Genomic DNA, 17446 nt, shown 5'->3' on the forward strand with positions numbered 1-17446 from the left:
GCGTTACGACACCACGCTCAGCTTTTCTGTTTGTTGCTTTGTTTCCCAGGCAGGGTTTTTCTGTGGTAGCCCTGGCATGCACCACACTGATTCTGCCCTGGCTGTTGAAGTGAGGCTTACAAACTGACTGGAGGCTGACTGGTCCTATGCCAACCCACTAATGGTAGGGCCTCATCTCCCAAGGAATCACTGTGTCCAGAAATAAGATTCACGAGACAGGGGCTGGAGCGAAGGCTCAGTGGTTAAGAGCACTGCCTGCTTTTCCAAAGGACCTGGGTTCAATTCCCAGCACCCACATGGCAGCTCACAACTGTCTGTAACTGTAAGATCTGACACCCTCACACCAATGCACATAAATTAATATTAAATTAAAAAAAAGATTCACAAGACATCAGCATACAGCATGCAAAGTCTCACATCCCACTCGGTCACACGTGCCCACGCCTCCCCGTGCCAGCCTGCACATGGACCTCACCACTCGGTTACACGTGCCCATGCCTCCCCGTGCCAGCCTGCACATGGACCTCACCACTCGGTTACACGTGCCCATGCCTCCCCGTGCCAGCCTGCACATGGACCTCACCACTCGGTTACACGGGCCCACGTCTCCCCGTGCCAGCCTGCACATGGACCTCACCACTCGGTTACACGTGCCCACGCCTCCCCGTGCCAGCCTGCACAGGGACCTCACCACTCGGTTACACGTGCCCACGCCTCCCCGTGCCAGCCTGCACATGGACCTCACCACTCGGTTACACGTGCCCACGCCTCCCCGTGCCAGCCTGCACAGGGACCTCACCACTCGGTTACACGGCTCACGCCTCCCCGTGCCAGCCTGCACAGGGACCTCACCACTCGGTTACACGTGCCCACGCCTCCCCGTGCCAGCCTGCACATGGACCTCACCACTCGGTTACACGTGCCCATGCCTCCCCGTGCCAGCCTGCACATGGACCTCACCACTCGGTTACACGGGCCCACGTCTCCCCGTGCCAGCCTGCACATGGACCTCACCACTCGGTTACACGTGCCCACGCCTCCCCGTGCCAGCCTGCACAGGGACCTCACCACTCGGTTACACGTGCCCATGCCTCCCCGTGCCAGCCTGCACATGGACCTCACCACTCGGTTACACGTGCCCACGCCTCCCCGTGCCAGCCTGCACAGGGACCTCACCACTCGGTTACACGTGCCCATGCCTCCCCGTGCCAGCCTGCACATGGACCTCACCACTCGGTTACACGTGCCCACGCCTCCCCGTGCCAGCCTGCACAGGGACCTCACCACTCGGTTACACGGCTCACGTCTCCCCGTGCCAGCCTGCACATGGACCTCACCACTCGGTTACACGGCTCACGTCTCCCCGTGCCAGCCTGCACAGGGACCTCACCACTCGGTTACACGGCCCACGCCTCCCCGTGCCAGTCTGCACAGGGACCTCACCACTCGGTTACACGGCCCACGCCTCCCCGTGCCAGTCTGCACAGGGACCTCACCACTCGGTTACACGGCTCACGTCTCCCCGTGCCAGCCTGCACATGGACCTCACCACTCGGTTACACGGCTCACGTCTCCCCGTGCCAGCCTGCACAGGGACCTCACCACTCGGTTACACGGCCCACGCCTCCCCGTGCCAGTCTGCACAGGGACCTCACCACTCGGTTACACGGCCCACGCCTCCCCGTGCCAGTCTGCACAGGGACCTCACCACTCGGTTACACGGCTCACGTCTCCCCGTGCCAGCCTGCACATGGACCTCACCACTCGGTTACACGGCTCACGTCTCCCCGTGCCAGCCTGCACAGGGACCTCACCACTCGGTTACACGGCTCACGTCTCCCCGTGCCAGCCTGCACAGGGACCTCACCACTCGGTTACACGGCTCACGTCTCCCCGTGCCAGCCTGCACATGGACCTCACCACTCGGTTACACGGCTCACGTCTCCCCGTGCCAGCCTGCACAGGGACCTCACCACTCGGTTACACGGCCCACGCCTCCCCGTGCCAGTCTGCACAGGGACCTCACCACTCGGTTACACGGCCCACGCCTCCCCGTGCCAGTCTGCACAGGGACCTCACCACTCGGTTACACGGCTCACGTCTCCCCGTGCCAGCCTGCACATGGACCTCACCACTCGGTTACACGGCCCACGCCTCCCCGTGCCAGCCTGCACATGGACCTCACCACTCGGTTACACGGCCCACGTCTCCCCGTGCCAGCCTGCACATGGACCTCACCACTCGGTTACACGTGCCCACGCCTCCCCGTGCCAGCCTGCACATGGACCTCACCACTCGGTTACACGGCCCACGTCTCCCCGTGCCAGCCTGCACATGGACCTCACCACTCGGTTACACGTGCCCACGTCTCCCCGTGCCAGCCTGCACAGGGACCTCACCACTCGGTTACACGGCCCACGCCTCCCCGTGCCAGCCTGCACAGGGACCTCACCACCGACTGCACTGATAATGACCACCTTTTCTCTCAACAAAATCCTTTGTGGGCTGAACCCTGAAGCCAGAGACCTTGCTGTATTTTTTTTTTTGTAACTTTTATTTTTATTACAAAAGAGCTGCTAGGAGCCACATGCCACACTCAGGCTGGCAGGGGATGGTAGCTCTGCTGTGTCCCCATCTTTCCCACTGAAAGCTCCAAGCAGCAGGTTTCTAGGGAGGTGGCCTAGGGCACAGGTGTAGGCAATCCCCTGGACAAGTGAGGGCAGCCATGAGGCCCATGAAGAGCAGTGTGTGGGCTCCAGAGTGGCACCCTCACTGATGAAGAGGAACCTGTAGGAGAAGGGGACCAGGCCTTGTGACTCATGGCACCTCCCCTGCCAACATGGGGAGAGGCGAATGTAAGGACCCTAAAGGGCCAACCAGGGGCAGTGTCCTCCTCCTTGTCCTGCCAGTTGGTGCAAGCTTATGCTCTGGTCAGTGTGTGCATTGATGCGGGCTTGCACCCTGTGGCAGGGTGTGGGCCGTGCTAGTCCCCGTGGCTCTCCTGACATGGCGCTGCATTGGATCTGGGCGGTGAAGGCTGCTCCATGCCACCTTCCCTGGGATATCGTGACTTGCAGCTGCAAGCGTCTTGCCTGATATGTGCACCCTCATACCCCCTCAGGCCACACTCCACTTGTAACCTCTGGTTTCCATGTGCTGCCTCTACTGGTACTTCAGCTGCCAGCTAGGGCGCTCCCAGGCTGCCTGTGAGGCCATCAGCTAACGCTCTCACTCTGATCCAGGCCCAGCTTTCCCGAGGACCTGCTGTTGGACACGCAGGTCCTGGGGGTTTGTGCCTGGCAGAGGAACCACAGCAGCTACTGTTTAAGAGAAAGTGTGGATCCCTCAGGGTCAGCTGTACCATGGCCTGCTCTAAAGGGCTACGTGGAAAGTCTATGAGCACGGGAAAGCTTGCCGGTCAGTGTTGGCAGCCAGTCTACCCTCTACTCTAGTCCCTCTGTCCTGCCCAAGGTCAGGGCTCCCCACCTCCTCCAGGGCTTCTCCCTGAGTTTGTCTCCCAGGACCTTTCCCCACCTCACCCACCTGCACATGGCAAGCTCCTGCTGGGAGCCCCTGGTCCACTCCTCCTGGGCCTGTGGCCACCTGATTGTTGCTTCCTGAGCTGAGCATCCACCCTACTGTACGGAAAGCACTCAGCCAGGGAGACTGACCTGTGACTGTCATCCCACTGAGAGCACTCTTAAAACCCCAGTGATGCACCCAACACGAAACTAAGGGTTTGGGCCGAGTGGCACATGTTTATAATCCTAGCCCGGGGAGGGCAGAGGCAGGAGGACTGCTGCAAGTTTCAGGCAAGCCAGGGCTACACAGCAAGACCATGGCTCTCTCTCTGACGTGTATCTGGGCTCCTTGCTGTGTCTGTAGGGCTAACCACTTCCTCACTCTTTAAAGCAAGCAGGGTGCAATTCCTGTAATCCTAGCACTTGGGAGGCATAATAAGATCACCGCACATTCAAGGCCAGGCAGAAATACACAGTGAGACGCAGTCTCAAAAACAAACAAAACAAAAGCTAACAAACAATAAAACATTAAACACATGTAATATACACAGTTGAAAGAACAATAAAAGTAATTTAAAATAAAGTTTTACTTACACAGTTGTGTTTGCCGCCTGTCTGGCCTCTACACTGCTCTTCTGCCTTTGAGGGCTGAGATGCAGTTAGGACCAGCAGGTGAGTGGTTGCCAAGCTACACACATCTGTATTTGGCTAACTCTGAAGTTATTTCTGTCGAGGGACAGGTAGTGGTGACATGGCCTCCTTGTCACTTCAGCACAGCGCAGCACAGCGCACTGCCCCACAATCACTCAGCATAGCACAGCACAGCACAGCACAGCACAGCACTGCCCCACAGTCACTTGAGCACAGCACAGCGCAGCACAGTGCACTGCCCCACAGTCACTCAGCACAGCACAGTGCACTGCCCCACAGTCACTTGAGCACAGCACAGCACAGCACAGTGCACTGCCCCACAGTCACTTGAGCACAGCACAGCATAGCACAGCACAGTGCACTGCCCCACAGTCACTTGAGCACAGCACAGCACAGCACAGTGCACTGCCCCACAGTCACTTGAGCACAGCACAGCACAGCACAGCGCACTGCCCCACAGTCACTTGAGCACAGCACAGTACAGCACAGCGCACTGCCCCACAGTCACTTGAGCACAGCACAGCACAGCACAGCGCACTGCCCCACAGTCACTTGAGCACAGCACAGCACAGCACAGTGCACTGCCCCACAGTCATTTGAGCACAGCACAGCACAGCACAGCGCACTGCCCCACAGTCACTTGAGCACAGCACAGCACAGCGCACTGCCCCACAGTCACTTGAGCACAGCACAGCACAGCGCACTGCCCCACAGTCATTTGAGCACAGCACAGCACAGCACAGTGCACTGCCCCACAGTCACTTGAGCACAGCACAGCACAGCGCACTGCCCCACAGTCACTTGAGCACAGCACAGCGCACTGCCCCACAGTCACTTGAGCACAGCACAGTGCACTGCCCCACAGTCACTTGAGCACAGCACAGCACAGCGCAGCACAGCACAGCGCACTGCCCCACAGTCACTTCAGCACAGCACCACCTTGCACTCTACGCTGTAGGTAGCAATCGGGCAGGCAGCTCTCCTACCTGTGGCAGAGTCGCCCTGTGACGGCACACCCGAAACGCTGGATCCCAGGTCTAGCAACTTCCAGGTGTCCTGGAGGGAACTGCTGGCCAATGAAGATGATCTGTGGGGATGATGGTCACTTTCTTTAGGGATTTCTTGAGCTTGTGGTAGCTTTGGGGACCTGTTTTCTTTCTGAGAAACTGACTTCCAAGTCTCTGTGGGGACTCTGTGTTGTTTCTGTGAAAGGTAAGGGAACCGTTATCTTTTATAGATACCCTCTGTGCACCTTTGGGGTGCTCTTGCGCTGCCTCCATTCTCCCATCAGGATAAGGGGACAGCACACTTCTCAGGATGTGAGTGGCTTCCGGAGAGCACCTGAGAGCTCTGGGCAGAGACACCAGCGAGCTGACTGACAGCACCAGGCTCACCTGCGTGGCTGGAGCCCGGGGTACAGGGCAGAGCCTGACAGCTCGGGTCCCCAGCAGAGTGGGAAGGCCACGCTGCGGTGAGTGTGCCAGCAGGGTGGGGGCCACGCTGCGGTGAGTGTGCACCAGGTGCTCTGGCGCCTCTTCCTCCTCCTGCCCACTGCTCTAAAATGAAGCACCGGGTGGCAAATTCACAGCAGGCATCAGAACAGTGTGACCTTCTCTAAGGCTGTGTGTGAACACCCGGCACCTTGTGAGTACACTCCAGCTCCCCTGCACCCCAGCACCGGCGGCTGCGCCTGTGCAGGCCTTGATCCCATGCCTGCTTTGTGGCCTTGATGAGGTGTTGTTTTTGCTGACCGTGTGGGCTGAATGAGGTTGATTTTTTTTCCCTGCATATTCAGAAACACATTTTCTCTTGGTGTGCCTGGGTCCTGTCATGAAAAGCCAGTGCCTGGGGTCCTGTCGTGAAAAGCCAAGAAACATTCAGGAACTCCTATCATCAGACATGAGCCTCCCAAGATTGAGAAGAAACACCCCCAAATCCTGGGACCTGGGCCTCTTCCTTTGGTGTCCGCCTTTAAAGGAAGGATATGCTTGTTTTACCACAGAACAAATCCAACCAGCTCCCTCCACTTGGTTTAGGTGCTTCTGGAAACCTGGGGAAGGAAGCTGTGGGTTCCACGCAGAACTCTTTCCCCCAAGATCAGGGCCTGGCTTACGTAGAGTCCAGCCCCAGACAGCACCCGTCTATCTGGTCCCTAACTGGGCCACTCTGCCCACCGCACAGTCGGAACTATGGGTTCTATCCAAGCTCCTCAGAAAACTCTACGGAAAAGGAGGCAGGGGACACCAAAGAGACCCACGTGAGGGGCATGAAAGGAAACACGGGAAACAGGAAGGAAGAAGCAGCTAAGCTTGTGTCAGGCTCAGTGGGTGGGGAGTGAGCACCTGACACACACACTTGTGGGCTCAGCACTGGCTGGTGAGCACCTGACACACACACTTGTGGGCTCAGCACTCCCTGGTGAGCACCTGACACACACGGACCTAGCGCTGGCTGGTTGCTAGTGGTTCCGAGCTTCGTTGTGCTGACTGACCTCTGGCCTCCACCCACCGTTTTTACCCTATTTGCTTTAGCCTTACACACACGTAATTCTTTTCTGTATGCTTTACCTTTTTGTCAAGTGTCTGTGTAGCCCAGGCTGTCCTAGAACTCTTTCTGTAGACCAGGCTGGCCTGGAACTCAGAGAGATCTGCCTGCTTGAGCTTCCCGCGAGCTTGGATTAAAGGTGTGTGCCACCACCACCTGCTTCTTTCTACTTCTTACGTGGCAGGTGCATTTACTACTAGAAATAAATAGGAATTTAAAAAAAAAAGAGGCTAGGATTAAAAGTATGTGGCACTACTGCTTGGCTATTTTTTGTTTTTGTTTTTGTTTTTTGTCTTCCTGGCTATTTTTATGTTTTCATGAGTATAGTATTTTGCCTGTGTGTCATGTACATGCCTGCTGCATACAGAGGCCAGAGAACGGTATGGGATCCCGTGACTGGAGTCACAGATGGCTGAGTCACCATGTGGATGCTGGGAATCAAACCTGAATCCACAGGAAGAGCAGCCAGTGCTCTTGACCACTGAGCAGTCTCTCTACCTGTTTAGTTTGATTGTTTTTGTTTTCTTTTAAAAATACTTTAATTTTATTTTATGTGCATTTGTGTGAGGGCATCAAGTCACCTAGAGCTGGCGTTACAGACAGTTCTGAGCTGCCATGTGGGTGCCTGGAATTGAACTTGAGTGCTCTGGGAGAGCAGCCAGTGCTTTTAACCACAGAGCCATCGCTATAGCAATTTTTTTGTTTTCTTTTTCTTCATTTTAAGACAGCGCTGGCCTTAAACTCCTCATTTTCTTGCCTCAGTCTCCGGTGCCTCTTTTTCTAGGGTTTTAAGTTATTTTAATAGATGCAATAACCATGGTAGTTTTGTTGTTTGGGAAAAAATAATAGATATATTTTGAGACTAGGTTTCTCTGTAGCTCTGGCTGTCCTGGACTAACTTTATAAGACCAGGCTGGCCTTGAACTCCCAGAGATCCACCTGCCTCTGCCTCCCAAGTGCTAGGATTAAAGGCGTGCGCCACCACTGCCTGGTGAAAAAATAATATTTTAATAAAACATTTACTACTCTAGGAAGTGGTCAGACAACAGACATGTTTTACTGCAGTTGATAGTAAGCTTGCTTACGTGATATGGGAAAGATTTCTCCTGACAAAACACCTGAGCAATGACTAGTGCAAGTGACTGAAAACTCCCAACAAAACTCCCCCATGACTGAACAGCGTCTCCACAGGTGAGGGGAGAAGCAGTTTGTGAGAGCATGCGTGCCTGTGTGGGCCCACCAGGGGAGTGGGGGTGCAGGAGCCTCCTTTCGGGGCTCAGCTGTGCTTTTCTTCAATGGGAGCGCTGTGTGCTCGGCAAACACCTGGGCTTGCCCCTCACCCTTTGGCCAATCCTGCTCAGTTTCTTCTCTGACCAAACAACTGGCCTCCGTGTGCCTCGGGCCTGTTTCCTGGGTGGCCTTGCCCTGTCTCGACTCAGCTCTTCCCCTTGGCCTGTGCTTTCTGTGTGTGGCCTCAAGCTGGCCTGGGTGTGAACGGAGATGGAGCACCTCCAATGGCCCTGGCTGCTCAGGCCTGAGCCTTGATGTTCACTGTTGGTGTTCCTGATGCTCCGCAGAGTGCACCCCGCCTCACAGCCTCAGTGGCCCCAGAGTGACAGTCAGCCTGCTGCTCCTGGGCCCAAAGCCTGCTGCTCCTGGGCTGGGAGTACATGTAGAACTTACATCACCGCATCTCTATGTGGCTTTCTTTTCTTTTAACCTATTGTAAGTAAACTCAAAAGGCAAATTCCTGTGGAAGAATATATTTGCAGTTATTCAATAAATATGAATCAGCACTGAGATTCCAAAACAATTTCCCTAGCCTTAAAGGATCACTAGTGAAGGAGCTGATCACTACTAGTGAAGGAGCTGATCACTAGCAGCTTGAGAGTCCAGAGTGGTAACCTAGGAGTGTAGGCAGGAGTGCAAGACTCCGCCTCAAACCTCAAGTAAGTCCTGCTATGTGCACATACAGCTCCAAGGAGCAGGTTGTTGTATTTCATTAGTCAGTGGGGACGAGCGAGCGATATGAACGTCCCCAGGGCAGAGGCGGCTACCTCAGCGCTCAGCGAGGCAGAAAGGACCTCAGCTGAAAGTCTGAGTAAGCACTGCTGAGCCCGGCCCACCTTGTGAGTCCTGAAGCTGCTCTGGGTAAAATGCTTTGTTTGAGGCAGAGTCTCACTGGGTAGCCTCGGATGGCCTGGGATTCACCAGGCCGGCTTCATACTCATAGAGATCTGCCTGCCTCTGCTTCCTAAATTCTGGGATTAAAAGTGTGCGCCACCACAGCAGAAGAAGGCACCTCTCTGAGTGATGGAAAGTCTAATTAGGTCAAAGGAATACAACGGCTGGAGTTGCCTTTTCCTGTTGGCATGGAAACCAGGGCCTCAGGAACACTAACCCTGTGCTCTACCCCTGAGCCAACCAGATCCTTGACCATAGCCGCCACGGCTGGCTCTAAGAAATTTACAAAGCTAGGTGTGGAAGAGTAGGCCTTTAATCTCAGCACTTGTGAGGTAAAGGCAGAAATATCTGCTAGGCCAGCCTGGTCTACATTGTTCCAGGCCCTTCGGAACTACAGAGAAACTTTGTCTTAAAAAATTTACTATATACACACATATGTATAATACACACACACACACACATGTAGAATTTTTTTCTTTTTCTTTAGGTTTTTTGATACAGGCTTTCTCTGTGTAGTCAAGGCTGTCCTGGACTTGCTTTTTTAGACCAGGCAGGCCTCGAACTCACAGCGATCTGCCTGCTTTTGCCTCCCGAGTGCCAGTGCTGGGACTGAAAGTGTGGCCACCACTCTCCAAAACCCTGCTCTCTTCAGGTTCTGCCCTGATTTCCTTCCCTTCAAGACAGACTGTGACTGAGACAGGAAAGACAAAGGCAAAGCCTCCTGCCCCAGTCGCGTTTGTTTATTTCTCTCACAGCAATGGAAAGCAAACTGACTGACAGAGGCTGTGACAGGACAGCGCTCTGCTGAGACAGACTGGGTCATGCTGCTTGAGAAAGGCTGAGAAAGGGGTTTGCACCTTCGGGCTGGAAACGCCATTGAGTTCTCAGAGGTTAATGACCTGGCAGTTAAGATGCTGAGAGCATTAAAGGCGTGGTGGCACATGCCTTTAATCCCAGCACTCAGGAGGCAGGCGGAGTTTGAGACCAGCCTGCTCTACAGAGGAGTTCCAGGAGCTAGGGCTACACAGAGAGACTCTGTCTCAGAAAAGCAAAAGCAGAATTAACAACAACAACAACAACAACAACAACAACAATAACAACAGAGATCAGCATCATAAGTTAGGTGAAGTCTTCTGGGAAGTGTTTCCTTTAGGGTCAGCAGAGACGCTGTGCTCAGCAGGCCACGGCTGCAATGCTGCAGAATTAAGGGGTCCTGGAGAGGCCATTGGAGGATGTGCAGCCTCAGTTGCAATGAAACCTCAGGACTGAAGGGCTCCTGGACAACAGGGAGCAGGGGGAGGCCCTACAGAGAGATGCAGCCCAGTTACCATGGCGACCCCAGTGTATCAGAGAGTCATCAAGGGAGCGGCCTGAGGCAATGAGGCTGGGTAGGTGCTGCAGATGGCAGAGGGCTGGGAATGCCCAGGGCCTCTGGAGACCCTGAGATCATGAATCAATCCTAGACAGTGGACACTGAATTTATTTCCTTATTTCTTTCTAAACAAGACAGGAAAGGTTATGGCTTAATATTGATACACTGCTGTGTCAAGTTGATAAGGGGTCAATTGTGGTTAGTTTTTGTCAGCTTGACACATTCTAGAGTCATCTGTCAGGAGGGGATCTCAACTGATAAAACGCCTACTTGAGACTGCATGTAGGCAAGTCTGTGGGGGCCTCTTCTGTATTAATGGTTGATGTGGGAGGGTCCTACCTATCCACTATGGGTGGTGCCACCCTTGGGCCAGTGGTCCTGGATTATATAAGACAGTGAGCTAAAGCCAGGCAGTAGTGGCGCACGCCTTTAACACCAGCACCTGGGAGGCAGAGGCAGGCAGATTTCTGTGAGTTTGAGGCCAGCCTGGACTACAGAGCAAGTTCTAGGACAGCCAAGGCTACACAGAGAAACCCTGTATCAAAAAACAACAACAACAAAAAGAAAAAGAAAAGAAAAGAAAAAGAAAGGGAGCCAATGGCTGGAGAGATGGCCTGGCAGTAAAGAGCAGAGGCTGCTTTTCCAGAAGACCCCTGTTTGAATTCCAGCACCTACATGGTGGCTAACAACCATCTGTAACTTTAGTTCTAGGGGATCTAATGTCTTTCCTGGTTTCCACAAGTACCAGACACACACATAAAATACAAACATGCCAGCAAAACACCAAGATCTATAAAACACAAATAAAGCAAGAAAACAAAACAAAAACTTGTTGAGTGAGCCGTGAGAGGCCAGCCAGCGGGCAGTGTCCCCTTGACCCTGGCTTCGGCTCCTGCCTCCTGGGTCCCTGAGTCATCTCCCTTCGTGGTGGACATGTCAGCCACATAAACCTTTTCCTCCACAAGCTGCTTTGGTTCTGGTGTTTTGTCACAGTAACAGAAAATAAACTAAGACAGATCCCTGGAGCTACAGCCAGTTACAGGAGGCTGTGAGCTGCCTGACGCTGGCACTGGGAGACAAACTCCCGTCCTCTGAAGAGCCACAAGCACTCTTAACTACTGAGTCACCTCCCCAGTCCCAGGACATTTTTTATTAAAGATACAAATTTTAAGATTTATATTGGTAGTGCCGGGTATGGTGGCACATGCCTTTAATCCCAGCACTTGGGAGGTAGAGGCAGGTGAATTGCTGTGAGTTTGAGGCCAGCCTGGTCTGCAAAGTGAGCCCAGGACAGCCAGGGCTATTATACAGAGAAACCCTATTTCGAAAAAACAAAAAACAAACAAACAAACAAACAAACAAAAAAACCCCACACAACAACACCAACCAACAAACAAAAATATAATACCCATATGGGCAAAACTAGTAAACTATATGTATAGTTAGTTACTTAAAACAAAACCATAAACAAACACAGGAGCCAGGCATGGTAGGACACTTATGTAATTACTGCACTCAGGAGGCTGAGTGGGACAACCCAGGCTTCAAGCTAGCCTGGGCTACATAGTGTGACTCTCTGTTTCCAAAAACCAAAACAAATAAAAAGCCAAGGAGCAGGCAGAGTGCAGTGCTGCCCGCACCACAGTGGGCGCTGAGAACCAGAGGCTTTCTGCTGCCCTCTGCTCCTTGTCTGATGAAAACCCACACTTGGGCATGGAAGAAATGTTCACACAGATTTCTTAGGAGAAGAAGTTACCTGAATTGTTGAGTGGGGCTGCAGTTGTCCCAAAGGTGGGCCACGGTCCAAAGGTATCTCAGGCACCTTGCGGGGGTTCTGGGGCTCAGAGGTGGGAGGAAGGGAGGAAGGAGTCTGTTTCCCTGGAAACAGGATGAGGAGAGGGTTGGTTCCCTGTGCACATCATATAGGGTTTCAACACAAGAACAGCAAACTAAGCTGGGCTGGGGTGGGCACACCTGTAATCCCAGCTCTCGGGAGGCAGAGGCAGTAGGAGTTCAAGGCCAGCCTGGTCCTCAGAGTTCAGGACAGCCGGGACTACACAGAGAAACCCTGTCTCAAATAATGGAGTCAGGGGTGGGAATGGGGCACAGTGACACTGAACTGTTTCTCAAAACCAGAGGAACTTTTACTCTAGAGAAAGAATTCAGGGACAGAGGTCAACTGTGAATTGTGACACATCATCTCCTAGCAAAGCCCAGGGACACACAGCACAAGTTCCCAGCCTAACCCTAACCTACAACCCTAACCCTGACCCTAACCCTAACCCTAACCTACAACCCTAACTACAGGCAGCTGCACAGAGCAGTGGAAAGGACATATTTATTAACAGTCACTAAAACAAGCTTCTGGGTGGTGCATCAAAGCAAACATCTGCCTGTGCAGAACACACACACACACACACACACACACACACACACACACACACACAGAACCAGGTGGTGGTGGCACACGCCTTTAATCCCAGCACTTAGGAGAGGCAGAGGCAGGTGGATCTCTGAGAGTTCGAGGCCAGCCTGGTCTAGTGAGTCCAGGACAGCCAAGGCTACACAGAGAAACCCTATCTTGAAAAACACAAACAAAAACACAGACACACCACACATACATTACATTTACATACACATACACACACTACCCATAACACACAGACACACACATATATAACATATACACACACACCACACACCCTGTATTGAGAATTTTGGTTTCTTTTCTTTTTTAAATTTATTTACCTTTGTTTTATGGGCACTGGTATTTTACAGGCATATATGTCTATGTGAGAGTGTCAGATCTTAGAGTTATAGACAGTTGTGAGCTGCTATGTGGGTGCTGGGATTTGAACCTGGGGCCTCTGGAAGAGCAGTCAGTCAGTGCCCCTTACTGCTGAGCCATTTCTTCAGCTCTCAAATTTTGGGTTCTTAAAAAAAAAATAGCAATAAGCCAGGCGGTGGTGGTACACACCTTTAATCCCAGCACTCGGGAGGCAGAGGCAGGCAGATCTCCATGAGTTCGAGGCCAGCCTGGTCTACAAAGTGAGTCCAGGACAGCCAAGGCTACACAGAGAAACCCTGTCTTGAAAAACAACCCTGTCTTGAAAAAACAATATCAATAAAAACCATAGCAATATTATGAGACCATGTGTTTGTTTCAGTCCCAGCTGTGGGGATCTGGGACTACTTTCCAGCAGCTGACTTTGATTCGCCTTGTGCTCGAGCAGAGGTGGGGTTGCCAGCTGCAGATGGCTCCTGGGAATTCTGGGGACTTCTCGGAGGATATACAAATGCTGGTTGCAATCTGTGAAGTAGTCATGTGCAAAGAAAACAAGAAGAAGAAGAGGGAGGATGAGGAGGAGGAGAAGGAGAAAGAAGAAAGAATTAGATGTCCCGATGGTGAAGATCAGATTTGCCCCAAGGAGCTCAAACTGCGACGGGCAGGAAGTGCTCTAGAGACAGCTCCCTCTGTGTCCTTCCTCGGCTCCCCTCCTCCCTGTCCTGTTCTCTCCTGTGTAGTGTTAGGGGCTCAAAGGGTGGAGGAACTAAGAACCCACAAAGTAGAAAAGACCAGTTACAAGTGACACCAGAGACGGGGCAACGCAGAACAGGAAATCTGATTTCAAATGCCACAGAGGAAACAGCAGGAGATTAAGGAATGGATATTTTACTTCAAGACGCTCCTGCTGGGGTGGCCCACTTTGCTCCCAGAGGCGATTTTCTGGTTTTTTCCTTTTCCTTTTCCTATATTCTGTTTCAAAAAAGGTTGGGAGAATAGTTGAGCAGTTGAAAAAATTGTGGATGGGTGTGGAAGCCCCTGGGAACGCAGGAGCAATAGAAGAGGAAGAACAGGGGCTGGAGGTGGCTCAGTGGTGAGAGCACTGCCTGCTCTTCCAAAGGACCGGGTTCAATTCCCAGCACCCACGTGGCAGCTCACAACTGTCTGCAACTGCAAGACCTGACACCCTCATACAGATGTACATGCAGGCAAAATACCAATGCACATAAAAAAATAAAAATAAATAAATTGGAAAAAAAAGGGGAAAAACAAAAAAGCTCAGTCCTGGTGACTGAACTAGACAGCAAAAGCTTTCTGCAGGAGGAGAGAGAGGAGGGAACGGGGCTGGAGGGCGGTCAGCTCAGAGAAAGGCTGAAAAGGCAGGACAGCCTGATGGAATAAGAGGAAGGGTTAATCCTGAACCAACCTTACTGCCTGAGCGGGCCCAGGGCTGAGAGGTCACCTCGCTTCCCAGTCACACACAGCCTAGGCTGCTAATGGTGTGGAACAAGGTTAGGACGAGCTAAGACGAGAAATGACAAATCTAAGGCTTGTTTTGGGGGGCGGTTGTTTCAAGACAGGGTCTTTCTGTGTAGCCCTAGACGTCCTGGCCTCTCTTTGCAGATCCGCCTGCCTCTGCCTCCCTGAGTGTTGGCATCACAGGTGTGTGCCACCAGGTCCAGCTGCTGTAAGGCGACATAAAGAGGTCATGATTTCATACGGGATGTACTTACCTTATGTGAGACAAATTCTACATAACTGGGCTACTCAAAATAGAATTATTTCCAGGACTGGTGACACCTACACTAGAAGCCAGCCCACAGTTGCAGTGGTTGGCATGGTGGGGGGAAGGAGCTGCGAATACTGAATAGTGACACAGAGTGAGGGTCGGTTGCTGGGTAAAGGGCGGGACTCTGATATACAAGAATAGACTCAGGGACTGGAAAGACAGCTCAGTGGTTAAGAGCACTGTCTGTCCTTCCAGAAGTACTGTGTTCAGTTCCCAGCACCCACATGGTGGCTCACAACCATCTATATTGGGATCTGGTGCCCTCTTCTGGCACACAGGTGTGCATGCAGATAGAGCCTCATATACATCTCATATATATATATATATATATACACACACACACACATATTATCATATACATTAAAAACAGATTCAATTTAATGATGAACAGTGTTGCTTAGTGGCTTTAAAAGCTTGGGACAAAGTTGAGGAGCCCATAAAAAGGTCTACCTCATTTACAAAGATTATAAAAGGCTCTGGAGATGCCTTCATTGATTTTTTTTTTTTTTTAAAAAACAAAGATTAGTCTTAACTGTGAACAAAGCTGTATCAGACCCTGGCACAGGCAAATGTTCATAGAGACCTTGTTGTATGAAAATTAAAATACTGAATATAAAAGTCATTAGACCACTAAAGGCCCAGGCGGCACCTATAGACAAGTGGACGAGAGATACAACCGATACTGGTTCTAACATGGACTATGCTAAAGTCATAGGTCAGTTATAGCTAGAGGTCTCCAAGATCACAATGCCCAGAGCTCCACTTGTGGGAAGGATGCCCATTTACAACGAGACCATGACCAGGAGCTGAAGGTCTCAGATCACAAAACGCCCGGTGCTTTAATTATGGGAAAGTTGGTCATTTGCAACAAAACTGTGAACAAGGCATCTCAAGGGAAAGGGGTTTTCTGAATACAAACGAGAAGGCAGGCCTAGGCTCCCAGCGCGTGCAGGCGACGTGGGAGGGCTGCCACTGGAACAACAGGCTTAGGTCTAATAGAGAGATGCAAGGCAGTCTCTTGCCTTTGGGAAATGGCCTTGGGGGCTGGCTCATGTCACCACAGCAGAAGTTATGAGCCATTTCAGAAAGGGCAGCCAAGAGTCACCAGGTTATACAAAAAACCTGAGAAGCAATAGCAACCTATACTCTATAAGGATGTGTTAACATCAGAATATAAGCCTGAGGAAGGTTTGTGTTGGGACAGATTGGCTTATGTTTCCACAGGGAATGAAAAGCTGTGGATACCATCAGAACTGATAAAGATTCGAATTGAGAGCTGGGCGTGCTGGCACACCTGTAATCCCAGCACTGGGGAGGCGGAGGCAGGAGGATCGCTGTGAGTTCCAGGCCAGCCTGGTCTACAAAGTGAGTCTAGGACAGCCAGGGCTACACAAAGAGACCTTGTCTCTGGGAAAAAAAAAAAAGGATGGGAGTGGAGAGATAGCTCAGCTGTTTGGAAGATTTGTTGCTCTTAGAGGACCCAGGTTCAGTTCCCAGCAGCCAACAGTGGCTCAGAAACACCTATGAATCTAGTTCCAGGAGATCCAACACCCTCTTTCGGCCTCAGGCACCAGGCACACATATGGTGTACAGACATACACACAGCCCAAACATTCATACACATAAAATAAACCTAAGAGAAAAATAAAAATGGGAAATTATGTACATAAACTTAAAAGTTATGACTGTAGACATGCTTCTGTACTCTTCCTCTGAGGAATGACGCTGAAGTCAAGTGAGTATTCCCTCATTAGCCCGACTTGGGTTTGTCTGTCTTTCTTTCTTTCTTTCTTTCTTTCTTTCTTTCTTTCTTTCTTTCTTTGAGACAGGGCTTCTCTGTGTAGCCTTGGCTGTCCTGGACTCACTGTAGACCAGGCTGGTCTCAAACTCACAGCGATCCTCCTGCTGGGGTTACAGGTGTGTGCCACCATGCCTGGCTCTCACATAGACTTTTAATCAGCACAAACTGAAGTGAGCTCCAGCTAGACACAACAACATAAAATGGGAAGACACAGGTCACAGGGGCCAGTGGGTGACACAGGTCACAGTGGCCAGTAGGTGACACAGGTCACAGTAGTCAGTGGGTGACAGGGCACAGTGGCCAGTGGGTGACACAGGTCACAGTGGCCAGTGGGTGACACAGGTCACCATGGGTGACACAGGTCACTGTGGCCAGTGGGTAACACAAGTCACAGTGGCCAGGGGGTGACACAGGTCACAGTGGCCAGTGGGTGACACAGGTCACAGTGGGTGACACAGGTCACAGTAGCCAGTGGGTGACACAGGTCACCATGGGTGACACAGGTCACAGTGGCCAGTGGGTAACACAAGTCACAGTGGCCAGGGGATGACACAGGACAGTGGCCAGGGGGTGACACAGGTCACAGTGGCCAGTGAGTGACAGCAGGTCACAGTGGCCAGTGGGTGACACAGGTCATAGTAGTCAGTGGGTGACAGGTCACAGTGGCCAGTGGGTGGCACAGGTCACAGTGGTTGACACAGGTCACAGTGGCCAGTGGGTACAGAGCAGGCCACAGTGGCCAGTGGATGACACAGGTCACAGGGGCCAGTGGGTGACACAGGTCACAGGGGCCAGTTGA

The 17446-nt window shown here is 52.1% G+C and overlaps 1 protein-coding gene across 5 annotated transcripts in view; it reads right to left on the minus strand.

Moving 5' to 3' along the window:
- Window positions 1–17446, minus strand: part of CCDC57 (coiled-coil domain containing 57) — a 102876-nt gene that overhangs the window by 27313 nt on the left and 58117 nt on the right. For 3 of the 5 annotated variants that reach the window (XM_084751659.1, XM_084751657.1, XM_084751658.1), the window contains exons 16-17: window positions 12029–12150; window positions 5159–5375 (exon numbers count right to left, since the gene is read on the minus strand). In XM_084751659.1, the coding sequence (XP_084607785.1) occupies window positions 5159–5375; window positions 12029–12150 (339 nt within the window). Of the gene's footprint in view, window positions 1–4150; window positions 4248–5158; window positions 5376–12028; window positions 12151–17446 lie in introns of those variants that run through there. The other 2 variants (XM_084751660.1, XM_084751661.1) reach the window with 2 other exon arrangements.

Source organism: Acomys minous, assembly GCF_964271855.1.
Source record: "Acomys minous genome assembly, chromosome: 12".
Classification (NCBI taxonomy): Eukaryota; Metazoa; Chordata; class Mammalia; order Rodentia; family Muridae; genus Acomys; species Acomys minous.